The sequence below is a fragment of the Colias croceus genome, chromosome 18 (assembly GCF_905220415.1).
Source record: "Colias croceus chromosome 18, ilColCroc2.1".
Classification (NCBI taxonomy): domain Eukaryota; kingdom Metazoa; phylum Arthropoda; class Insecta; order Lepidoptera; family Pieridae; genus Colias; species Colias croceus.
This window is the reverse complement of record NC_059554.1, coordinates 4,953,185-4,980,683: the sequence shown is the minus strand read 5'-3', so window position 1 is coordinate 4,980,683 and position 27,499 is coordinate 4,953,185. Positions and strand designations below refer to the sequence as shown.

The 27,499-nt window shown below is 33.1% G+C and overlaps 1 protein-coding gene across 1 annotated transcript; it reads left to right on the top strand.

The window, feature by feature from the left end:
• The first annotated feature begins 29 nt into the window (after positions 1-29).
• LOC123699446 (claspin-like) lies at positions 30-27,499 on the top strand. The gene is made up of 22 exons (XM_045646378.1): positions 30-768; positions 840-995; positions 1,342-1,547; positions 1,740-2,350; positions 2,438-2,648; positions 2,831-3,429; positions 3,537-3,763; positions 3,917-4,427; positions 4,779-4,876; positions 5,349-5,548; positions 6,321-6,436; positions 6,825-6,946; positions 7,481-7,681; positions 8,357-8,515; positions 9,159-9,224; positions 18,079-18,087; positions 19,937-20,092; positions 20,347-20,489; positions 20,663-20,922; positions 21,455-21,606; positions 23,606-25,070; positions 25,574-27,499. Exons 1-21 carry the CDS (start codon positions 265-267, stop codon positions 25,061-25,063), a joined length of 6,165 nt encoding a protein of 2,054 aa, XP_045502334.1. The 5' UTR covers positions 30-264; the 3' UTR covers positions 25,064-25,070; positions 25,574-27,499.

Below are 27,499 nucleotides of genomic sequence, written 5' to 3'. Positions count from 1 at the left end.
GAGTATACCTACTACCTAATAGTAATAGGTAATAGGTATAGTACGAAGACAAATAATTAATAAATACTGTGATAGAGATTTCACGTTCTTCGTAGTTTCTGAGTTTTTAATTGAATACCTGAGGTATTCTATATTGAGGTTGTGTTGATATAACAGAATGTTTAGTACCTATAATTGCGAAGTTATAAGTGTATTAATGTAGTTCAATACGGTTGGTTTTGCTCAGTGGACAGTATTTTTAAGTGAATTGTGAATGTTGGAGGTATGGCCACGACACTCATAAATGACCCACGTCAATCGCATGTGACAGAAAATCAAGAAGAAAATATGAGTTCTAACAAAGACAGTGAGTTTACAAGTGAGGATGAGGCTCCAGCTTCTAGAGGAAAAAAACGTATTATGCGACGATTTTCCGATAGCTCAAGTGATGAAGAGACTAATATTAAAAATGATAATATCTCCATTGAAGTTAATAACAAAAGTAGTTCTGATAGTGAAGAGCCAGTCCAAAAAAATAGTGAGAGAAAATCCAGGATCCTTATAAACAGCGATGACAATATTTCTGATACTGAAGAAGTTTCCAATGTCACTGAACAGGTACAGACTACAGAATATTTTCCTAAACGCGATCGGAAAAAGAAATTACGTGAAAAGTTCAAGAATATGAAGTCACCAAGACAGAAACGCTCCAGTAAACTTAAAGATAATGTATCTGAGAATGATAGTGAGAATTCAGACAATGAGATGTCATGCCTTAAAATTAAACAGGTATGTTAATGAATTGATTGACTGAGCTGTATATACCAAGTTTATACTATATTTAAAAATATTTTTTCTAGAAATTAATAGAAAAATCATCACACATTAGTTTATCTGTGTGTGATCCTGATGATTCTGATGATGAAGAAAATGAAAATAAAGTGGAAATAGATATAGGTGAAATAAAGTTGAAGTCGAAAACTAAAACTAAATCTCAACAACCAAAACAAATCAGAGTAAGTATTTTTATATACCTGATTAATATAATATATTTATGGGTTTAAGTAATGTTCATAATATATATCATAATCCCACCATCCCTTGGTGACAAACAATAATTCATAAATTAACATAGCTGCAATACTGTTGGAGTTTCATACAAACACCCCTTTAATAACTCAGCCCCCGGAATCGCAGACACAATAGAAAATCTATTGTGTCGTGACCCGATCAGGCTACTCGGGGCTCAATGGGTTAAGTGTCTTGTTTTCTTCCTTAAAGTTGAACATTTGGATTTATTTAATATTAATAGAATATTTGAATTTGTATATCTACTAATAAACACATTTAAAATCACATTAGATGTCTGCAAAAGAAGCAATGGAAAATATGCAAAAAATCAAAAGTGAATCTAATCGCATGTTGAGAGAAAAAGAGGTGTCTCTCCCTTATCATAGACCAAAAGCATTATCACTCAAAGATATAATGAGTAGAAGGAGACCAGCAGTCAGTAGTGACGGGAAATCATTACCTATCAAAATGAATGAGGAACAGTTGAGGCATTATGCGTAAGTTAAAGACATGCTTACAGGTCAAATTCGCGAACATTCTTATGATTTCCTTACTTTAATTTCTTACATTTAAATTATTATAATAATCTATTGAACTTATAACATTTAGATTTGAAGTATTATATTTGACATCATTTACATATATAAATGAATATATATAAAATTGTATTGTATTATTTATTTTTCAAGTATGCAATTGGAAGAAAGACAAAAGGAAATGATGGAACTATGCAAAAGTGAAAGTGAAGAAGAAGAAGAAGCCAATGAGGAAAAAGAGGCTAATGTTGAACAAATTGAATCAAATGCTGAAAACCAATCCAGTAACACAAAAACTGAGGATGTTGAAGTGGTTTCTGATGACCAGGATAACCAAAAAGACCAAGAGGATATAGCTGGTGCAAATGATATTAGTTTTGACCAAATTGCTAATGAAAATATAGAAACTCCAGATGCTAATAAAATTAATCCAGAATGTTCTATAAATGATATGAACCAAGATGAAACTAATGTAACTGATCCAACTAACACAATTGATAATGATAAATCAAAAGAAGATATTGAAATGTTATCAGAACCAAATAATACTAATAGTGAAAATCAATATCAAAATAATACTGAAGAAAGTCAAATCATACATTTGCATTTTGACTCTGAAAAGCCAAATGAAACATTAGATTCCACTGAAATAAATAAAAATACAGATGTTGTTAGTAAAAGTACTGATAATTCTGAATTTTCTGATGATGAAGTTAATTATGATGACATTGATGCTTTAATTGAAAGTGCAGAAATTTTAAAAGGTATGATATAACATTTAATAAATATTTTTTAATATGAAGTATGTCTATATGTCAGTATATATAAATACAATGTTGATTAAATTTCAGATCATGAGAAAAAAGAAGCAAGCCATTCAAAATCAAAAGATTTAAGAATAAATACCAAACCAAAGTTGACTGGTGCTCCAGGAATGATTATAAGTTTGGATGGAGATGATCCTACGCCTAAACCAAGTGGGGTAGAATTACTGAAAGAAAGATTCTCATTCTTTGTGAATCTTAAAAAGGAAGAAGACATGGAAAAGGATAGAGAAAAGAAGTAAGTCACTTAATTTAATTAATACATTATAATAGATTATGTAATCAATACTTTTTTTAAATTAGTTTTGTGCAAATTTTAAAACTGGCACAAAAAGTTCACAAATAATACATTGTAAACACAACATTACCAAAAAAAGTGTACAAAAGCCTTATTAAAAAAAAATCAATGATGAATTACAGATACAAACCAGGTACACAACATATAAAATTAAAGCAACAGTTAGAGGAAGAAATAGCTGAACAAAGATCACTAGAATGGGAAAAACGGCTCGAAGAAGAGAGGCTATTAAAATCAGAACAAAATGCTATACTGGGTGATGAGTCAATAGAAGATATTGAGAAAATTGAAAAGAAGTTAGAAGAAACGGAAGAAGAACAAAAGAGTGAAGAGGAAAGTGGTACAGATGATGAGGATTTAATAGAAGATGATGTTGATATGTCGGATAAACCACAAAAACGCAATCCCATGCTTGAAGATCAAGCAGAAGAATCAGAAGATGGTGAGGATGAAACAGCTCAAGATGATAAAGAAGATGATGAAATAGAACAGCCTAGTGAAGCTGTTGAAGGTGATGATAATGAAGATAGTGATTCTAGTGATGAAAGTTCTGAGTCTGAAGATGAAATGGATGAGCTTAAACCCAAAAAAGGAAGGATACTTAAAGCATTTGAAGATTCTGATGAAGAGGATATTGGGGTAGAGGAAGTTAATGAAGTGCAAATAGACAAAGTGAAAGAAAATGTAGAAGAATTATTTAGTGATCACAAGGAATCTCAAGGTATTATTTAATTATTACTATATTTCAAAAGTAAAACAATAAACAAATTTTAATCTTCATAATATCATTAAAACTCGATTAAAACTCTTATGATTCTATGTTTACAGATGATGAAATACAGCTAGCTCAAGCTAATAAATCTATATCTGAAGACTTATTCCCTAGTCAAGATTCATCCAATACAGTTGTTAATTTAAATAAAAATAGTGATGAAATGACAAGCGGAGAATTGGGCACGTTTTCAATCCTCAGCACGTCTAAGAATCAAGAAATTAGTATGAATGAAGATATTCCAGACAAATTAAGCATTATTTGCGAGACCCAACCTAGCCAGGTAAGAAAATTATTAATCAATTTTAAGAAAAATATTATAAAAATTTCGTATTTACACTTTGAATGAATAAATAAATTTATGAATTTACAACAATCTTTATGATTTCTTATATCTTTGAATTTTACATTTTAATTTTGTATCCATTATTTCCAGGCAAACTTTGATGAAATAGCGGGCATGTGTTCTGGAGGCTTCTCGCAAAACTTAGTACCAACCCAGATGGATAAGTCCCAGCTATCACCATCACCAGAAATTGGGGATGACGTAGTTGCATTATGTACCGGAAAGTTCTACGATAACCCCTTTGTCTCACAAATTAATGGACCAACACAAACAACGCTCACAAGTGTACAGGATACAGTAACTTTAAACGAAAAAGATGTGTCACCTCTTACACCAAGTTTAGTACCAGTAGAAAAGGAAAATAAAATAAAGAATGATAATATACTGAAATCAATTCTTGACGAATTAGATGACCCTGAATATGATAAGCCGAAGCAGAATAAATTCTTCCCTAGTAAAGATCCTGAAATAGAGAATGTGAAAAAGAGATTTATAATAGATTCCGATGATGAAACAAGTGAAGTGCTGCCTACAGAAGATATTAAAAGAAAGAAAAAGCTTAAGAAACGGAAATTGGAAGATCGGGCTTTGCAAATATCTGGTAATTTTTATTTATTACATGCTAGCTTTCCGCCCGCGGCTTCACCCTCTTTGACCGCTAACAAATTATATACTAAAACTTTCTTCTTGAATAATCTTTAAAAAAAACCGCATCAAAATCCGTTCCATAGTTTTAAAGATTTAAGCATACATAGGGTCAGAGAAAGCAACTTTGTTTTATACTATGCAGTGATAAGCAAAACAATTTAACAAATAAATATTATTGTATGTATTTATAAATATTATATCTTGATAATAGTTTGCGTAACTCAACTATGTCTTATACATGGTTGATGTAAACCTGTTGTTATCTAGTAAATTATTATAATTATGTATGATTTTTTGTTTATAGATGATGAAGAAGAAGACGAAGTGGCTTCAAATGATGAATCCGATATTGAAGATGATACTGTTGACAAAGTTTATGAATATGATTCAGAGGAAAATGAGGTATGACTTCGTTATGGCTTAGTTAATATTATAAAGCTGAAGAGTTTGTTTGTTTGTTTGAACGCGCTAATCTCGGGAACTACTGGTCCGATTTGAAAAAATTATTTCGGTGTTAAATATATCATCTATATATCATCACGCTTCGACCAACAGGGGTGGAGCCACGGGGGTGAAACCGCGCGGAGCAGCTAGTTAATTATAAATGACAACTTTTTATTTTCATGTTAGTATTACACCTGTGTGTATACCTCTATTGTGATGATTAAAAAAATCCGCCTTTTTAATAATTAGCTTATATTTAAATGTGTATGTAGGCAAATATAGTAACAATGATTTCAGATATTTTTTGAAATACAGTAGTATTATTTACATTTTCAATCTTGTTATTAATCTCCTAGTATTAATTTTTACATCCTTCTTGAATCCTGACCGTATCGTTTCTGTTCCTATTTAATTAATTTTTTACTTCAAGGTTGAGGTGCAATCAAAGCCACAGAAAAAGAAGAGAGTCGGTGAGTTCTTCGAGAATGAAGCGGAGTTAACGTCAGAAGACGAATGGGCTGGTTCTGGTGATGAGGATGAAGCTGGCCTCGATAGAATGGAGCGGGAGGAGGGAGACGATGAAGTGTTCCATCAGGGGAAACTGCAGAGGGAATTGGGACAGATACATATGTATGTATTATTAGACGTAACTTTTGATTTAAATATTTTTGTGGATGAATAGTTGTCACTGTTTCCTGTCAGAACATGCTAGCTGTTGAATACTATAAAATGCCGCTTTCCTTTGTCTCGTGTCGCATTCGTGCCTAGGGGCTCGGACGTTGTTTATACGACTTTCGACCCAACTACCCTCACTTTGCTAACAGTCGTTGACTTGCTGCGATTTGTCATCAACTGCCTACATCAATTAGGCAGTTGTGTGGAATAGCAGTACATTCTTTTTACATTCAAACTAATATCGAACCTGGCCCCGTGTGTAATTTCTAAAAGTATATTAAATCAATTTAATTGATAAAAGTTTCAGGTGGCTTGTGTTGTTTATTAATCCTTCTAATATTACTAATGAAAGTTGGTAAGAATGTATGTAACTTTCACACATTATGATACTTGGCAGAGGTACATGTGAATAACACTTTAGCTAAACTTGCTTTTACCTGAAGGAAACTGAGCTTACTTTATCCTACTAATATTATAAATGCGAAAGTTTGTATGGATGTATGGATGTATGGATGTTTGTTACTCTTTCACGTAAAAACTACTGAACCGATTACAATGAAATTTAGCACACATATAGAGGGTAACTTGGATTAACACATAGGATAGTTTTTATCCCGGAAATCCCACGGGAACGGGAACTATGCGGGTTTTCCTTTGCAAACGCGGGCGAAGCCGCGGGCGGAAATCTAGTACTTTATAACATTTAAAAACACATTCATATTTCCAGGCGCGAAGTATTAGACCAAGACAAACGTGAAGTGCGATTAATTCAAGAGTTGATGTTTGAGGATGCCGACCTGGGCGATGGACATAGACAACGCAAATTTAGGTGGAGAAACTATGGTATAGAATTTTGCTAATATGTTTACTTTGTAGGTATTTATATGACCTTTTTTTAAATATTACTACATAAAGGTGTTTACTCAATATAATGAATCACTTGATGATTATAGACTAGCTGTGTCGCGCGGTTTCACCCGCGTGGCTCCGCTCCTGTTGGTCTTAGCGCGATAATAATTATATAGCCTATATTACTCGTGGATAATGTAGCTTTCGAATGGTGAAAGAATTTTTAAAATCGGTCCAGTAGTTTATGAGCCTATTCATTACAATCAAACAAACAAAGTTTTCCTCTTTATAATATTATATATATATATAGTGTAGATATGCATACTAGTTCATATAAGGTGCGAAATAATAATAATTTAGTACTTTATATTATACTTTACAGATGGCGAGGAAGAATTAGGGACAATAGTGGATGAATTTGGGGAAACTCAAGAGGATGAATTTGAATCTGAGGAGCAATGGCGAAAGCAGAGACATGAACGTGAGATGTTTTTGAGGAAATTGGTGAGTTAAACTCAAACTCAAACATTCATTTATTCAATTAGACTACTATTTAGTAGCACTTTCGAATCGTCATTACATTTTTAACATTTACCAATTAATCAACCGTTACCGTTAATTTATATATTTAAAGTTATACCTGCTTTTGACCAAAAGATTTTCGAATAAAGCAAATAATGGCAATATAATCATTATAAGTAATTTGGGAATTAGTGTATATTAGAGTCATGCTATTGCTTGTCGTCTCAATAATAGCATGATTCTATTTCATCTTGATTTATTACTTAACTAGCTGCTCCGCGCGGTTTCACCCCCGTGGCTCCACTCCTGTTGGCCGTAGCGTGATGATATATAGCCTATAACCTTCCTCGATAAATGGGCTATCTAACACCGAAAGAATTTTTCAAATCGGACCAGTAGTTCCCGAGATTAGCGTGTTCAAACAAACAAACAAACTCTTCAGCTTTATAATATTAGTATAGATTAATGTCACACATAGTTTGAGAATGGATAACAATATAATTTTTTACATTACAGCAAGAAAGTGGTACTGAAGAAGATGTGAATACTAGTATAAACAGAACTACAATAATAAAGGCTAATCTAACATCAAGAACGATGTCTAGCCTCATAGCTGAGGTTGAACAGAAACCAGCGGAAAAGGAGAATATAGTTGTGCCAGAGAAGAAAACTACAAAGGATATTCCTAGTCCCAAAAAGCCATTTGCTATTTTTAAGGTAAGCTTGCTAGTAATTTTGATTTTTGTGTAATTTTGATTTGTGTATATGGCGCGCGGTGTGTCCCTTACTTAGACACATAAAACTGAAAGAAAACTGGCGGGTCACGACTTCACGGTGGCCGAGTTGGTCAGGCATCCACTCCGGAATGGCGCGAAAGGATGCGGGTTCGATTCCCGCCTCGTGATTGAATTTTTTCTATTCTTTATAAATTTATATTTATGCCATAAAACCTAAAATATCAATTTTGATTTTATTTAGAAAATATCAATCTCAGATAAAGTGGTAATAGCATAAATAACTGAAGATTTGGGTTATCTTCCCTATGATTAATTTATTTCATATTAATTATTTTCATATTTCATACCATGAATCGTTGTAGTAGTCGTGAATACAATATTCACTCAATAAAACACTATTTCCCACGACTATTCTAAGTCCTAATATTATAAAGATGAAAACTTTGTTTGTTTGATTGTAATGAATAGGCTCATAAACTACTTGACCGATTTTAAAAATTCTTTCACCATTCGAAAGCTACATTATCCACGAGTAATATAGGCTATATATTATCACTCTAAGACCAACAGGAGCGTAGCCACGCGGGTGAAACCGCGCGGCACAGCTAGTCATAGATAAAATATAATTGTCTAATAATAATGTTATATTTCGCAGCAAAACTACCACGGCTCGCTATTAACCCGTGGTCGCGGTGCGCTAGCCCGTTTAGCTGCGTTGGCAACACCGCTCGCGGGGGATGACGATCAGCCGAAAGTGTTGGCATCCGCAAGGGGCAACTTCGTGTTCGCAGCTCTTGGGGATGATGAGCCGAAGGTAACACTATGTAGCCTACACTTCTACACTAATATTATAAAGAGGAAAACTTTGTTTGTTTGTTTGATTGTAATGAATAGGCTCTTAAACTACTGGACCGATTTTAAAAATTCTTTCACCATTCGAAAGCTACATTATCCAAGAGTAATATAGGATAGGTTTTATCCCGGAAATTCCACGGGAACGGGAACTATGCGAGTTTTTCTTTGAAACCGCGGGCGGAGTCGCCGGCGGAAAGCTAGTGTAAAATAAAGTCACTGTTTACTATTACTACTAACATGATACTAATTATTATGCTATTCTTGTTACGAAATCACGTTTAAACTTATCCTGGTTGTTACGTTAAAACTACTCCTGGTTGTTTTGGTTAAAAATATAGTCGATATTTACTTGGTTAAGATGCTTCTAATGGTAAAACAAAATATTTTATTTTAGAGTATTAATGGAGAGGTGTTAAGTTGCAAGGAATATAGTAGAAATAAGCAGAAACCTGACAAAAATTATACATGTTTGTTAACATTTTTAATACATATTTAATGTTATTTAGAATACACAGACATATCATCAAAGTACTCCTACTACTACTACTACTTGTAATTTTATTTAATGTTATAAAATCTATTTTTATATGTATTTATTGCAGCCACAAAAACGAAAAGCTGAAGGTCCTGTCCACACGCCGAAATTAATAAAGAAAATGAAGACTGAAGCCGCAAAAAAATCGAGTTTATTTGATCGACTAAAAGACTAATATGTAGAACATTGTTGTAAATATAATTTAATTTTACCTCTGACAAGGAAATGTAGAAATATAAAGTTATTCATATTTTAGAGTTTACTTTTGCATAATAAATATAAGTATGTATAAGTAAATTTGTCTTTTATTTTTACTCTTCCCTAATTTCTAAGCATGTTCAAACTCAAACTCAAACATTTATTTATTCAATTAGACTTCTTTTAGAAGCACTTTTGAAACGTCATTACATATTTTAACATTTACCACCGATTGTTACTATGAATAATAATATAAATAAATGTGGACCCTTAAAAAAATGAGAATAGTAAGGTCAAGACATCTAGAAGACAACATGAAATAGGAAAATCCAAATAAACAAATTACAATTGCTTAAAAAACATAACATATTTTAATGCAATCTTAGAGACAAATATATTTTTACTTTTTAGTATAGACATTGTTTATTTATAGATAAAATTATTGGTATCCACTAAATATTGGGTTATCTTTTGGTTATAAATATCTAGGTATATTAATATTATAAAGAAGAAAGGTTTGTAATTATGTATGTATGTTTTTCACGCATAAACTACTGGACCGATTTTGATGAAATTTGACACAGACAATCTTTACAAGACAGACAAGAACATAGGCTACCTTTTATTGCGAAATATGTACCACGGGCGAAGCCGGGGCGTACCGCCAGTAATTGATAATCATATGAATATTTTAATAAAAATACTCATTTTGTTCGTGATACTTTTAAAACGTGGCTCGCTCCGCGCTTCTCACACATGATCTTTGACACACAATCACACTATAAAGTACACCTAACCTCAGTTGTCGTACAATTTTTTATAATATAATATTTTAAATATCAAATAAGCTTTTTTTAAACTTCCAAAAAAAAACTTTAGAGTAAATATCAATAATTATTATAACCTGTTGTTAAAAAAAATAGGGTTTAATATGTAATAAATAAAAACATTGTGATAAAACCCATTCCATTAATTATTTCATTTAATTTTGGTTTAACAGGGAAACTTTAAGACAAAATTATAAAGTTGTTATTTCTTGTGATACTTTTAAGTACATTAGATTTTTATTTTTGTCTGAAAATATTCAACGTACAATTTAAATTTATTTAAAAAGTACGAACATACTGTATACAATATACATGGCAATTTTCATGTTACGCCGTAATGTTGGCTGAATTGGCCAAAGGTGTTTCCTTCCGTTTTTTATCTCTGTTCTACATTTGATAAATAGATGCATCCTGCTCTCTCGCAAACCTGCACCCGCGCGTCCTTCAGTCCTCCGTTTTCTCGTGTCTCGTTCAATCAATGCCCTTTTCTGTGGGGTTGTAGTGCGGTGTGGAAGAGTTTCTAGTCTTAAAAAAATTCAAAAATTTGCAAAAGTGCGCCTGATAAAGGTAGTACTTCTTAAAAATGGCTAATAACAAGAAAGAAATCGGGGAGATAGTAAAGAAATGCAAAATTTTACTCCTAGACGTCGAAGGAACTACAACGTCGATCAGCTTTGTTAAGGTAGGTCTTTATAATTGGCCGGCCGGTGTTTTGTTGGAACATGTGATTTTTTCTGCTGTTGACAATTTTTGATTAACGATGAAAAAACATATGTTTTCAATAAACTTTTCACCGATTATCTTAGAACATAATATAGGAATACTCTGCAAAATGGGCGCGTTTTCAGATTCGCAACATGGAGGACAAAATCAAAATGGTACCCTAATCTATAATTCTGTTCCTAATTCAGTGATCTCATCTTGTATCTACATTATTTTCAAATCAAATTAAAAGTTGAGGTTAGAAAAGGGGATTGTTTTCTGCAATATAATAAAAATACGTGATTATTACGTCGTTATTTTTATATTTCGTGGTATTGTCGATATTTTTGTATTTAATTTATTTAATAAAAAGGCTAAATACGTTATAATAATAAAAGAAGTAACATTTTAATAATGTCTGCGCCTACCGGCATAAACAGCTGTTCGATGCAGCTGGCTGTTAAAAAAATGTGGAACAGTTAACTGTCCTGTTTGAATAGGCGCTGTGGTCGTATATGCTTTCCTTTTTTCGCACGCGTTGTTTGAATGAAAATAAAAGAGACGTCTATATTCATAAAACGTGTTTCGTCAGTGCGTTTGATACTCGCAAAGCTGTTGTCAAGACAATCATTCTTAATTTTTTTTTAGGTTGACTGATGCTAACTTTTACTTTCAATTTCGCCGTTCGTCCGTTTACTATAAAAATATGAATGCAGTTAGTTTATTGTATTATTGAGTATTATATTATGTAAAAAATGTTACTTATATTTTGCTATAAAGGTATACTTACCTATTAATAATAATGATTTAGCAACAAGTAAAAATAATTTATTGATAAATATTTAATATTAAATAATATCAACTTTAAAATCTAAAGAAATGAATGACCTTCAAAAAATACAAATAAAAAGAAACTTAATAACAACAACTTATACTAATTCATTAGTAGTAATTCAAGATTTTTGATCTTTGCTTGCCAGCAGGTGAGATGGTGGTCAAGCGTTACCCTCATTTTCCTATAAATGCTATTGTGTCCCAATTTTTAGCAAAAAATATATTTTAAAATCAAATTAAAAATATTTAGTTACTCGTTAACTATGTACCTAGTGTTTAAATTTTATTTTGAACTAGTGGTCCGCCCCGGCTAAGCCCGTGGTACATATTTCGCATTAAAAGGTAGCCTATGTCCTTTCTCGGGTATCAAAGTATCTCCATACCAAATTTCATGCAAATTGGTTCAGTAGTTTAGGCGTGATTGAGTAACAGACAGACAGACAGACAGAGTTACTTTCGCATTTATAATATTAGTATGGATTTTTATACAATATTAGCATTGTCAGGGAAGAGTGAACAGAAAACCATCAATTATAAGTTCAACCATCAAGTATAAGTTAACCCATTGAGCCCCCAGCTGCAGCGGCCCGATCGGTCCACGACACAATAGATTTTCTATTGTGTCTGTGATTCCAAGGGGGCTGAGTTATTAATCTTTTCAGTTCAGATAATTTTATAATTTATACTATGAAATAAGAATTTTAAACTGAAATTATTTTCTATAGCAATTGAAACTATTTATCATTATTTGACTCAAATTAAAACTCAAACAATTACTTATGCAAACTTCTTACCTATAGAACCAGTTCTGAATAGTAATAACATACTTTTACCGTTTTCTACCAGTTGAAAAAACAGTTTTTACAGAAAACAACCAATTATATAATATGACAAGTTGTGTTCCCAAAGCTTCACTTGTGTCATACAACACAGTTTTTTTTTTATAATCACACCAATAGTAAATTCTTGTCACATATTATTAGGGCTTATAGAAAATCATTGTCACCTTAACTAAATGAAATCTTGGGGATAATTTCAAGTGTCTAATCCTGTTAGTATATTAACTGTTAGACATAGTCAGGGCATAGGCATAAGGGTATATTTATTTATTTAGAGAAAATTAAAATTTTCTGTTCCTGTGTTTAAAGTCAAGTACTGTAAAAAGTTAAATTCAAACATACCTAGTAATTGTGTAATATACATCTTATCTTGAAAGTTCATAAGTACAATGATATAAACATGATAATGTAAAAATCAAATGTCTGTGTTTGTGTAACAATTGAATTGATGTAAAGATTAATTTTATAATATAGGTACTAGCTTTCCGACTGCGGCATCGCCCGCGTTTTCAAATAAAACCCGCATAGTTCCCGTTCCCGTGGGATTTCCGGGATAAAACCTAGCCTATGTTGCTCAGTGAAGATGCAGCTTTCTAATGGTGAAAAAATTTTTGAAATCGGTCCAGTAGTTTATGTGTGAAAACCATACATACATACCTTTCCTCTTTATAATATTATTAGTGTAGATTAGAAGTTATAAGCAGAAAGCTTTTTGAGTATAAATGTTTTCAAGGAAATGTAATCATTTGATATCACCAAATTAAAGTTAGATAGTTATTGATAGCTTAACCACCTCTCAGTTATACTTGTCCATTGTCCATTACTTTGTATGTAACCTTGATTTTTTCCATCACAATAGAAATTATCATCACATAATTTTTGATATGCTCAAATCATTTTTTTAGAAATGCGGTAATTTTTTATATGTATACTCAATACTCATACTTAAACTTTAAAGTTTCAGATGATAAAGTTTAGGTTTGTACATTAATAAAATTTAAATAAATCATCACTACATAGTATAAAACAAAGTCGCTTTCTCTGTCCCTATGTCCCTATGTATGCTTAAATCTTTAAAACTACGCAACGGATTTTGATACGGTTTTTTTAATAGATAGAATGGTTCTCGAGGAAGGTTTTAGTATATAATTTATTAGGTTTTAGACAAAGCGGATTAATTTTTTATTATATAAGAGTTTTGATGAATCAAGATAGCCAAAATAGGTACAGTACTCCAAAATTAATAATGCGCATGCAGATTTTCGCTTATTATCGTATTTCCAGAAACACCCGAATCACCCCGAATCATTGAATCGTAAGTGCCCTAAAAAATGCACTTGCATCTTTCACCTTGTCCTAAAGAAATAGGAGTCATACACAATCGAAAACGATTCGGGCGGTAGGTGACGGTAGCCTGTCAGTCAAAAAATTCACAAAATCCGTCAGTCGTCTGAAGTAGTACAGGGTGTAATCGTTATGTGTGCACAACTGCACAGGCGATTTTTCCGTAAGTATTACAGATAACAAAAAACTTTAAACTGATATCGAAAGTACTTAACCTAATGAGTAAAATGACCGTAATTTTTTTTAAAAATAAATCGAGAAATATCAAAAAAATTATCTTTAAATCCTCCCATACATTAAGTATGAAATATGAATATCCCTTAAATGTACATTTAATATGAAAGATTTTAGCTTTCTTTTTCTTTTTTTGGTTTTCTGTTGTAATTACTTCGCAAATTTGAAGTGGCATTTTCCACGCTTTTTCCGGACATTTTCACGCATTTTCGTGGAAAATGCCTGGAAAATCCCCGGAAAATGTCAGGGAAATATCCGGAATTGCCTGGAAAATGCCTGGGAAATGTTTGGAAAATATCCGGAAAATGCGTGAAAATGTCCGGAAAAAGCGTGGAAAATTCCTGGAAATTCCCGAAAAATGTCTGGGAAATGCCCGGAAAATTCCCGGAAAATATCCGGTAATAAGTACTTTCGATATCAGTTTTAAGTTTTTTGTTATCTGTTACTTACGGAAAAATCGCCTGTGCACACTTAACGATTACACCCTGTATATTGGTTGTGACCGCACGTATTATCTCTGTATATATAGAGCGGCTGTTACATACCCTTCTTAGTTTTGTTTCAAAGTTGAATTTTCCGGTAAAATGATTATTTACACAGGTAGCAGATAGCAGTGGGGAAAGTGAAAGTTAATAAGAGCATAATGAAAGTTCTGATCATTCTACGATATCAGAAATAGAGATAATCCCTAATTCTGTAAATCCTTTGGACTGATATTTTAATGATTAGATTTCTACAATTTAAATGTAAACCCGTGTTTGAAAATCATTTTTTCAAATATAAACTTTTTCTTATTTTAACCTTCCATACATCCATCATTACGCCATTTTTTTTATGAGAGAGGAGGCAACAGAGCAGACGCGACGCCTGATGGTAAGAGCGTTCAGCGTCGCCCATAAGCACCCACAACGCCAGGGACGTTGGGAGTGTGCGATCAGCCTTTTGGCTGAAAAAGGACATGGCTAAACAAACAATGTTTTTTCATTAGTTCCCACTGGTGATTTGACATTTCTCAGAACTTTTCTCTGGTCTAAACCACTATTGATTGCTACCACAGAACAGTAAGAACAAAATAGAAGTGCTATAATGTCATAATTAGTATGAAAACCTGTGTCGCCAAACCCACACATTTAAACTGATAGTTATACAGTACACTACAAGTAAACTATGCCTTTGATTGGACAGCTTAATTTGAGTAAAAACTGACTTAGGTTATAAATTCAGCATTTCAATATGTACCCTAAAGCAACAAGTTACGGTTTATTTTAGTATAACATCCCTAGGTATATTAGTAAATTCAGCATTTCAATATGTACCCTAAAGCAACAAGTTACGGTTTATTTTAGTATAACATCCCTAGGTATATTAGCTGTTTTGTTTCTCTTTGCTCCGAAATTCCAAATTCGAAAAACATTCAGCTACTCCACAACAGAGGGCGTTAGTTTTCGATAGATATAACTTTGAACCTCAACACATAGAAATAAGGTTGAAATTTGTGTCACTCTACATTAATGACATTAGCTTGATATTAATCTGATGCTATGCTCTAAGGGATGTCAGCCTTGTTATCGATAATTCACAAATAAATATATTTTTGTGCATTTTTTTTCTTTCTATTATATGAGTATAGTACAATGTGCCACATTTTGGAGTATGTTTATTACTACTAAGTATGTCTTTTCATATTATTATTATTAAATAAAAAACGGAATAGAATAGTATAAATCTATATTTACAAAACAAACAGAAAATATGCATTATTTTAAATCTTGGAACTGCCGTAGGTTTGATGTATCGGTGGCCTTTGTTAGACTGCTTATTGCTGTTCGGCATCCAGTTAACTCGTCACGTTGCATTAATTATCCATTTCTCTTTTAAATTAGCCTCTTTCGAAAATCTATAAATAAAAAGGACAAATGAAAGCTAAGGAAAAATAAAATAAAATTTAATATTTATAATGTTTGTCTTTTCTAAAGTATCGATACTGTCGATATGCGCCACATGCATCACTAATCCGATATTCGTTTGTTTATTGCAATAATATTCCAGAAAGTCTTGTTTGCTGTTCAATCTATATTAGTACTAATTTCCTATGGATTAAGGTTCATTTTGACTTAATATTTTTATAAATTTTTGACAAATTACGACAAGCGAAGTTGTAACATAAAATATATTTAAAATAAATTAAAATAAGACTTACCGATGGTATGAAATGCCTCGATTGCTGATATTATTTCGTCTGCTATCATTTTTCCACTCTACTACCGAACAACACGCCCTAAATAATGAATAAATATGGAAAAAAGGTTTGACAGCTGACAACCGACTCGAATATTTTTCTGCGCACAACTGAGAGCGAGTTAGGTGATCTTACCTTACTAGTGACACGTGGGCCACGCCCACATCGCACTTCTATTTTGTTCTTACTGTTCTGTGATTGCTACCTAGCGATAAGGCCACCGTTTGAACTTATTTTCCTCTTATCTGGGCCTTTAGACAAACGTACGTAACGCCATGGAATAGAAACTGCTAACGCTAATTATTGACATAAGCTCATGACATTTTGGTAATGGTTCGGTCACACTACCAACGACGAAGACGACCACGACCAAAATTCCAATCTTGCCGAAATTTGTTCAAAATCAATATTTAAATCTCTCGTCATTCTAGTACTCGGAAATAAAAAATTTCGAGGTCAATTAATAAAAAAATAGGGGTTTTTGCGATTTTCGCTGAGACGATAAGTTTATCATACAATCACCAGAACCAAAATTGTAGATCATCTAATTATCTATAAAAAATGTTAAATACATTTTTTTCTAGGAGCCACAGTTTCTATGAAAAACCTGTTTGTTTATTCATTGATCTCAAAAAAAAAAAATGTTTCCAAACACCAATACGACAGGAAATTCTTAAATGTCATTTTAATTGTGTTTTTCACAATTTTATTTAATTGCGACTGGTTGAAAATTTTGTTCGTGGTCGTCATTGTCGTTGGTAGGGTGACCGAATCCTTAGGCAAAACATCGTACGCTTATGTCAATTTCTATCGATAGCGTATTATATTTATATATTTATATTCCTTGGCGTTTTGACATTCGTCTCGGCGCTCTGTTCTTTACGTATCTCCATTTATTTTTTGTGTGCACTATAGAAATAATTAAATATGCAGTTTTTCTAATAAAAATATTTTCTATTCAAAACTGTTATAAGTACAATTCCTGCCTGCTTACGCATGACCTACCAGTTTTTTTTTCATTTAAGTATACTAATTTAAAGTCCTCGTGGAAAGGGGATTGGATTATATAGAATATAGATTATGTGTTCCGGTTTTCAGTGACGGGGTAGTGGAAGCGGGTATTTAGAATTCATACGCGACCATACAAGTATACTGCATTGCCTCTGGTCTGTTTCGTCTTTTAAAATTTTAACAGACACAGTTATGATGATAATAATAAAATTTTACATTGGAAAATGTACTTTGTTCAAAGTTAAGCTAAGCCCTTTCGTTGAAAGTTCTAAACCAATTTCACGTCACGATCTAAGTACAATGGCTGAATAGTGCTTCGAATTTGCGAGAGGGGTGGCTGGGATAGGGGAGCAATAAATATGTTTAATTATGTAAATGAAGTTGTTACTGTTATTCTTGCAAAAGATATGTCTACTTCACGTTAAAATTACGAATAGAATCGTGAAAGAACCCCTTGTTATTTCAGACTGAATCCGTAGGTAACCGAACTGAACTTACCTATCTCTTTTTGTTAAGTTAACAACAAAGGAATGCTGCAAAGTGCAAGCCAGCCATTGTGAATTTATTTTGGTGAACGTTTTGCTGATCCTAAATCTATTTCGCAGAAGTTTCTGAACGATGCGATGGCATTTTAAAGTTTGTAAAATTTTAAATTCAGGACCAATCGTAAATATGAGGTGGACAAGTTTTATATTTCAATTGTTTAGATTAGATTTTCGATCTTCTTCCGCCCTTATTCGTATTAAATGCTGACCCAAGTCATCAAGTGTTTAATTTTTACCAAGAGAAGTAGGTAGTCTAAATATTCAGAGCATTCCATTGATCTACATTGTCTGGCTAGGCAGCCTAGCCGGTTTGGGTAGCGCCTTCGACGCAGTTCGTTCACCCAACGTTGTCTCATCGTAAATGCAGTTTCACTGTAGTGACGGTATGTGAAAATGTTATTATCTCTTGTTTTTACAAGATGAAAACAATGATGAAACTAGATTTTTCTTATGTTGAAGAATTATACCTATAAAAAATTAATCGGAAATCGATTCATTTTAAGATTATGTCTCAAGTTCTAACTGATAAAAATGTTGAAGTCGCCCTTATGATTTTTGAAACTCTTTTTATTCGGATTCGCGATGTTTAAGATCTTGGATGGTGTGGATGGATAATGATCTACATTATGGACTGAGTGGTAAGACGAAGACAATATATGTGTTAATTTCTGTTGAACTTTGGAATTAATTAATAATACCTCCGATTGGACTTCGAAAGAGGAGTAAAAAACTACTAGTATAATATAATACAAATTGTAGAAGTATGAATATTGAAAGAAAGGAAAAACCCAGAATCGACAGGAATGAATTAATGTGTACCAATGAATTGACATTGAAGTATGTATACATATAATGTTACCAAGGGGGCAACTCTGAAATGAAACTCTCAACTAAGAAATTCGTTTAAAAAAATATATAAATAAGTTTACGTTATGTCATATTAAGCTTACAGGTGATAAGTGATTCCTTGAGTTTTAGAAATCTTTGTCGAATAGTTTGTGCAGAATCTCATCACACAAGTAGGCATTTTTTCGATTGTTTTTGCTTGCACACACGAGACGTAAGTTGACAAGACGCAACCGAGTACAACGACGCTTCCGGAACGGTGCCAATTCGTGAGCGCGTATAACGCTGAACGCATCTACCCCCTATTACCTAGGTATATTATATCGTTGATTCTGGGTCTTTTTTCACATCTTTGTTAAAAAAATGAGGGTATCCTTCAATAGACACAGAAGTCATAACCGAAAAGTCAAAAGTGACATAAAATGTGCTGTCTGAATCTGCATCATAACAGCGCATCATTTCGTATCTAATTTATTGGTTTGCTATAATTACTTAAATTCGTATTTAGGGGACGGAAAGGTTAAGTTTCACTTCAAAATATTTCCTAATAAAACTAAATAAAAATTAAATTCAGAGGCCGCGTTCGTTACAATATTGTAATTATTGACTTGATTGAGTTACAATATTGTGCCCCATAAGGAACATGGAACCGAAACAGTAGAAGAAATTCGGTTGCTGAGACGGAAGAGTAGAAGAAATTCGGTTGCTGAGGCGGGATCTCGGCTGACCGAGAGGCTAGGCGTTGCCGCAGTACGACGTACGTGAATTCCGTCCCTTAGTCGAATTTCTTTTACTCTTTAAAAATTTCGCATTTATCTTTGCATTTGCCTGTTATAAAACGAATAATTAAATTGAAAATTAAACGAATTATTGCACAAAAAATATACCTATTGTAGGTATTTTCCGAGATTTCTCCGTAGTGGCCTACAACCTGCCTTACAGACAAAAAGACAATAATAATAAAAAAAAAACTTTTCAATTACATATTTTTATCAGACAAGTTTTTGCACAGCTGATTAATACCGTGGACTCGTGGAGTATTCACTTGACAGAAATACTTTATATACCTAAGCCATACTTTTCCGATGGTTCTATCGTACCGTCGGATATAATTTATTTTTGTGTTTAAATACGTTATCAACTTCATGTCAATGCATTCTAAGAGAAATTTCTAAAAATGCATCACAAAGAGAATATCGATTTTTTTAATCTTGTTTCTTTTCCAGGACAAATTATTCCCCTACGCCGAAGAGAACGTGAAGCAGTTCCTTGACAGTCAGTGGGAGACTGAGGACGTTAAGGAAGCCGTCGTCGCTCTGCGGAAACTAGCACTTGAAGATCAGGAGAAGAGCGTGGAAGGCGTGGTTGCCATCCCTGGAGAGGTATTGATCCGTTTTATCTTTACACCCACGAAATGTTATTCTTAATCTTAAACAATATTATTATAATACAAGTCTGTTTATAAAAATGCAGGTCAAATGAGGTATTTTTCTAAAGTTGTGTTGTAAGTTTTTCTAAAGGTTCGATTTTATGCTAGGTTCAATTATTGTTGTATTAAAATATTTTTTTATAAGCCTATTAAAGTAAGTATAATTAATTCTGCGATTTCAAGTTTTACAATCAATCATTTTTACAGGATGCCTCCAAGGAAGACCAAATTGAAGGTCTTGTGAACAACGTAAAATGGCAAATGTCATCGGACCGCAAAGTTGGCGCGCTAAAACAATTGCAAGGTTTGATCTGGAAGCAAGGGTATGACAAGGGCGATATTAAAGGACAGTGAGTGAACATTTTATATACATATTAATTTTGTAAGTAATGTATTTGTGGTCGCATTACGACAATTTTTCTCTTATAGCTGCTGTACACAAATCACAGAAGCATACATTGTACTAATGTGAATTATTTTTTTCGTGGAAATAATTTTAAATGAGATTTCCTTTACATTTCAGTGTCTACGATGACGTCATGCCAGCGCTTGACCAGTGGCACTCGGTCGACGGCCAGAAGGTGTACATTTATTCCTCAGGCTCGGTGCAAGCTCAAAAGCTCTTATTTGGACAATCACTGTCTGGTGACTTGCTGAAATTCATTGATGGTCACTTTGACACAGCTGTAGGTGCTAAACAGGAAGCTTCAAGTTATAAGGCAATCATCGAGAAAATTGGTTGCAGTGCTGATGATATTTTATTCCTCACTGATATTGTTAAAGGTATGAAATAGTCTATTAAACTTAAAAAAAAAAATGAATGATGAATTTATTACATGCGTGAATTTATTCTTTAAACTCAGTGTCTTGCAAATACACTTTACTAGCGGTCCGCTCCGACTTCGCCCGTGGTGCATATTTCCGTTTTCTCTACATAAGAACCATTCTCGTACTTCAAGGAATATAATAAAAAAAAGAATTGTCGAAATTGGTCCACCCGTGACCAAGGAAAACGGGTTTCATTTTTATATATATAGACTAATTTAAACTTTACATTTGAAAAATTTTACTTTTGTCACAACATTCATATCCATATTATTTGAATCACCAGGAACGATTTAATTAAATGACTCACTAAACTTAAAATTTTAAGACCAATTTGAATGATATTTCATATTAGCACTACTAAAACAAGCAGATGTGTGTTAAACAGGTTTCTTTTGTGATAGTATCTTGCGGGCATCATATCCAGAAACCTCAATCTAGTCATCATGAAATTTTCTTAGTTTAACAATTGCACCAATAATGTACACAGAAGCGGAAGCAGCCCGCGAAGCAGGTCTCCAAGTGGCCCTCGTGAGCCGAGAGGGCAATGCCTCCTTATCCGAGGAAGCAATCACTAGCTTCCCAGTAATCCAGACGTTCGCCCAGCTCACCGTCTCCAACAAACGCAAGACGGACCCACAGGTGCCATCCCGATGATCATACACAGTAGCCAGCTTTGCATGCACTATCTATTTATTGTATTGGCTGATTGAGGTTAGTATGCTGTAGATAGTGTGTTTGATGTGAATATATATGGACACAATACTTAAATAACCTTGATTAATGATTTTTTTTCTAATGAAAAATAAGTTGATGTTGATTTGGCTCTTGCCGTATTGCATTTATTGAAGACGCCAGGGGAAAAACAAAAATCATGGTTGTCGTATATGCTGTGTCTATTACTAGTACTAGTAGATCAATTGATTACTAATAGTATCTATACAGTACTCCCAAACTGATAATGCGTACGCAGATCTTCGCTAATCGTCATATTTCCAGAAACACGTCGTATTTCAAGTTGTCAATGAATACTTCTAGATTTTGTTTTAATGTTTATATAGTTTCATATACCATAACATAACCATCAGTTCTGGTTACCATAACACAAGCGAAAGCTTAGTATGGGATCAGATCGTGCCGTGTGAAAATTGTCCTGAAATTTATTTATTTATTTATATTGATTTTAGTCCATATTTATTCACTTGTGTATATTATTGGTGGTGGTTCATAAATTTTTACGTATCGCTATATTACAGTCTAATACTAATAATTGTAGATATTGTAGATACTTTGTTGTAGATATTGTTATCTGTTGCGTTTATGTTATTGTTTGTTTTTGAATACAGTGCTGTTGAAATTTGTATTTTATATATGATGTATAAATAAACTGTTTTTCAAAATATTATTGTCATTTCTTTGTTTTGCTCATACTTTACAACCAAATGAAACTATGAAAGAATAGATGTAAATTGGATAATTGCTACTCAACCAAAAATCTGCCTGTGCCTATGTCTGTTAATGCCTGAGAATAATATGTAGTATATTTGCATTATGATTTTAAACAATTTATCAATTATCAAATTACTAGCTTTAAATCGCCCGCGGCTTCGCCCGCTTTGTCTAAAACCTAATAAATTATATACTAAAACCTTCCTCTTGAATCACTCTATCTATTAAAAAAAACCGCATCAAAATCCGTTGCGTAGTTTTAAAGATTTAAGCATACAAAGGGACATGGGGACAGAGATAGTGACTTTTTTTATACTATGTAGTGATTATGGGTTCTGATGAACGTAATTTTCTTCGAAGAACTAATTTCAAAATAAAAGTGTACAATTTCTAATTAGCAAAAATTTAGGACTAAAAGTCCTGAAAAGATTTTAAAGTATCACCAAAGTTTTGATGAATTAACAAATCATTGCAAAGACTTTTATTTCCAAACATACTTAAAGACTAGAAAATATCAGCTAAACCAAACGATACCAACCAAGAAATACCAATTGTAGAATATAAGTGTAGAAAGACCACCCAACATTAATTGTTTGTATTCCTGCAAGATATCAGTCTGCTTGTGACTATGTTTACAGCTGTGAACTGTTCGAAACATCGAGTAGCCGTAATTTTGTGTTTAAACTCCTTTAAAAAGTCCTTTATTTCCATATGTGCTTGATACATTACTAGCTGCGCTTCACGCGGTTTCACCCGCGTAGTTCCGCTGGGCCGCCTGTTGGTCTTAGCGTAATGATATATAGAGGTAGCCTCCTCGTAATGATATATATCTAACACCGAACGAATTTTTTTAATCAGACCAGTAGTTTCTCAGATCAGCGCGTTCAAAAAAACAAACTCTTCAGCTTTATAATATTAGCATAGATGCGAGTATTATTCGCGTAAATGCAAATATGTACAAGAAAATACTGAGCTTATATTTTCTAAAAAAATCACTACGAAAAATATTAACGGTTACTCGCGGTTATTTAAAACCAGACAGTTGTGTACATTTTTAATTGAACCTATTAAAAAAAGATCACTTTCACAATTGATATCCTTGTCTTAAATAAACTGCCATAAATGTCTTGCGTTCAATTTTTACCATTTAAGTATTTTAGTAGGATTTATATAGGTGTTTTATATTTTTCAGGATGAACAACCCGCAAAAGTACCTAAAACTGACATTCCTGAGACGTCAGAAACGAAAGAAGTAGCACCAGAGAAAGTTGATAAAGAGGAAGAAAAAATGGAAGTAGATGATGCACCTATTGAAGATGTTAAAAGCAAAAAGACTGAAGAAGCCACCGTTGAAACCACAATTGAAGAAGTTACAGATTCAAAAGATCTTGATGCCCCAGTGTGTGACATCGAACCACTCGTAACAGAAGCTAATGCCGATAAACCTGAAGAAAATAAAGATGCTGATAAAATGGAAACAGAAAATGTTAATGGTAATAATGAATCTGTAAAGGCAAATGTAGATGAGGTGGACAAAGAGAAAGTTGAAACAAAAGATCTAAAGGAGGAAAAGGTACCAATGGAGACAGCTGATGTGCCAAAGGATCAGTCTGAAGTAAAAAAAGACAGTGGACCTGTTGCCGAAGAAACTCCGCCTACTGTTATCACAGAAATAGAGGAAATAACAAATGATAAGGAAGACCTGTCTGAAGTTGCCGAAATAATAGATGACTTAGAACCTGTTGTTGAAGAACCCGCAATGGCCACTGATTTAGAAGATCTTCAAAATGTTGGAGATGAATTAGAAAAGGAATGTGATGAAATATTGTCTAAAGTGCAGGATGTAACTAATCTGGATAACATTAATGTCAAACCTTTATTAAATACTATTGCAGAAGATCCAATGGAGGTTGAAAATGAAGTTTCAAAGGATGTTGAAAAGTTACTGGATGAAGAAGCGGCAACTGAATCAAAAACACCTGAAGATGTTAAACCGTCCGAGGCTACAAATGGCGAGGAAACCAAAGCAGTGCCGTATGTGAATAATAAGTGTGAAACAAAAGCAGAACTAAAGGAAATGCCAAGTACAACTATAAGTGATGCCACAACTGAGACTAGTTCGCAAGAAACAAATTCTGATGCGGAAAAATTAGACAGCCCCATGGAAACTAAGCAAGATGAAGCTAAAGAGGGGGACAAATCGGAAGTAACGGAAACGAAACAATTAGAAGTAAAAAATAATAAAGAAAGCGCTGAAAACTCTGTAGATACGACAAAAACGAATGAAGTTGCCACCTGTGAGAATGAAAAAGTATCGGAAACGAATAATACGGACAAGAAAACGGAATCGAAAGAAATGAGCGTCGAAAACAAAACTGAATCGGCTTCTGAAGAAAAACAACTGAACGGGGATGCAAAAAACGGTAAACCAGAAGCAGTTAATCAGAATGGAGTAGAAAATAAAGAAGCTGAAATTAGTGCTAGATTATCAGCGGAAAATGGTAAAGCGGTGAACGGTTCCAACGGTGACGCGAATGATTCGGAGAAGGGACAAGGTGACAGTAAGGTGGAGGACGTGGAGATCAAAGTGAAAACCCTCGCGGCAGAGGAGCCGCGCCCAGACCCCATAGAGCAGGCGACGGAGGCGTAAAATACTTGTAAGTTTTAGTTTTATTACTAATAAACCTTATCATCGATTTAGGAAATTTGTTTCTGTAGAGAAGAAAAGTAGAATGATAGTAGATATTAAGACCTGATAATAATTTAAATTGCAGAACAATAATTAATATATTATATAAATAACATTTTCTTAAATAAAAGCCAAAATATAACGCAAATAATGCAAATAGATCATAGTTTTCAGAAATTCGGTTCTTCATTATAGTACTTTGTTTAATATAATAATAGTTCCATAGTAATTTTTTCAACAAACAAGTAATTTCTAGAACTTATTGTTATAGAAAGGATGGCATTGTTATAAAAATATCCGTATATCTCCTAACAATAATTTTTAAGAGCAATGTTACTTATATAAATATGTACGCAAATATGTGACTAGGCTTACTTATATTGTCATTTTTATAATGACAATATTCATTGTATGTGTATAGGAATTTTAATGTAATACTATAACTGTAACATAAATAATCGTGTGTTACAGAAGCGGGATTGATTGGGATCGTTGTGCGTCGTAGTGTTGGCTCACATCACACGAATGACAAGACTGAGGCTGCTTCCACGCTAATAACATCACTCCTTAATTATATTTGTATCATTACAACTCCATTGCGGTGACGATTTTGTATATTGCCGGCTGAAAACTTTAAAACGTAATACAACTACAGCTACGATACGCGCGGGCCAACATCTTTATAAAAACTAATTGAAAACAAACTGCCTATGCTTCTGACATTTTTACATTGACCAGTGTGTTTTTTAAACTTATCACCAAATCACATTTTGATGGGCAAGCATAGAAGCGTTGTTTTCAATTATTTTTTTCATTCTATCCCTTAGTATTCTTAAAAATATTTTAAGAATTAGTTTTAGGCAAAATACCGATTCCCCTTTTAGTGACATCGTTATACGAATAGGCGTACATTTTAATTAAATTATAAGCGAGTATTTTTAACTATTAAGCGTCGTTTACGCACAGTTTGATTAGTTTCTACTCGGCTGAAATAAAATCTTGGTAAGAATCTCTTGACGGTTTGTAATAATAATTTTTCCTATTGCAAATTTATAGTCCTAGAATTAGATATGCAAAATTTTAATAAATTATCTCTGTGTCAAATTTTTTATAGCTGCCAATACGATGATAAAGTCCTAAGTAATGAGCCGCGTACTTTATAAGACTAATTAAGTGTTACGAATAATTTGAACGCTGTCCCTTCAGTTACCGGTAGTGTACATGATATGTCACTGCTTTACGTATTTTACTAACATAAGAATAATTCGTAAGTATTAACCGTATTGTGATCTTGGATATCGTATTTATATATATGACAGGATTTTGGTGATATTTTGTAACACTGCCAAATCACTTGCCCCCTTTCTTTGGCGTCAGATTACAATTCCTATGTGATATTGAAAACAAGACTGTATTTTTATAAGTAATGTCGATACATTGGGCTGTGGCGATAATCTGAATTCGGTTGCGGTGAGGACGACAAGTGATCCTATTTGTGTGGGAAACAATCTTCCATGTAAACAATACTCTTGAAAAATTATTTGTGCGAATCAATTGATGTTCCTTCGTTTCGGTACGGTAATGTATCCTAAGTTTTATCATATCAATTTTGTAAGATAGGTATTTGTATATATGGTTAGTGTATTTCTTTCAGAGGAAGAGATGGTTTGTCATTGGTATTAGGATAATGAAGTTTAGTTAAATCCTTGAGTTGCGCTAGTTTGCCTCAGCTGTTTGAGTGGGACAGGCATATTTCTAATGCGAAGTTTAATAATGATATGGGTGTGTAAAACACAAAGTCACAAGTGTCCATGTTTTACGATGAATTGTCGAATTTTGAAGAATTTTACTTATTATTTGTGGGAGTTGCCAAACTGAACTAGTCAAGGTGTGCTTAGAATCTCGAGATTGAAGTGGGTGTGAGCCTAGTATGGACTGGGAATAATTTTCCTCTATTTTTCACAACTACGGTACTATTCGTATTTTCTTTTGTATTATTTTAATTATAAGTTCTAAATTTATGTTCCTTTTTAGTTTTAAGGTTAAGACGGATCATTCTAAGTTGTAATCTGACATCAAACGAGAGACCAAGTTCCTTCTTTTAGACTGATTTTTTTTATTAAACCATATTTAGTCTCGCGTCAGTCCAAATATGCAAAGACCTGAATTTTGCGCGTAACACTATAATAATAATTATTATAATATGTATTTTTTTTCTACAATGCTATTTGAGATATTGATGAGAGAAGCTTAAATAATAATTAAGTATTCATTCAATTATTTGGTTATGGTTCCCTTGTGTATAAAAGAACTTGATGTTTTCAATTTGATCAAAATGTATTAGTTTTAATTATCACCACTGATGACGTTGAAATATAATGGATGTAGAATTTCTCA

Coding starts and splice junctions, on each gene's coding strand:
- LOC123699446 (XM_045646378.1), top strand. CDS start 265: ATGGCCACGACACTCATAAATGACCCACGTCAATCGCATGTGACAGAA. Junction 2,649..2,830: donor GAAAAGGATAGAGAAAAGAA/GTAAGTCACTTA, acceptor GATGAATTACAG/ATACAAACCAGGTACACAAC. Junction 8,516..9,158: donor TTGGGGATGATGAGCCGAAG/GTAACACTATGT, acceptor TATTTATTGCAG/CCACAAAAACGAAAAGCTGA.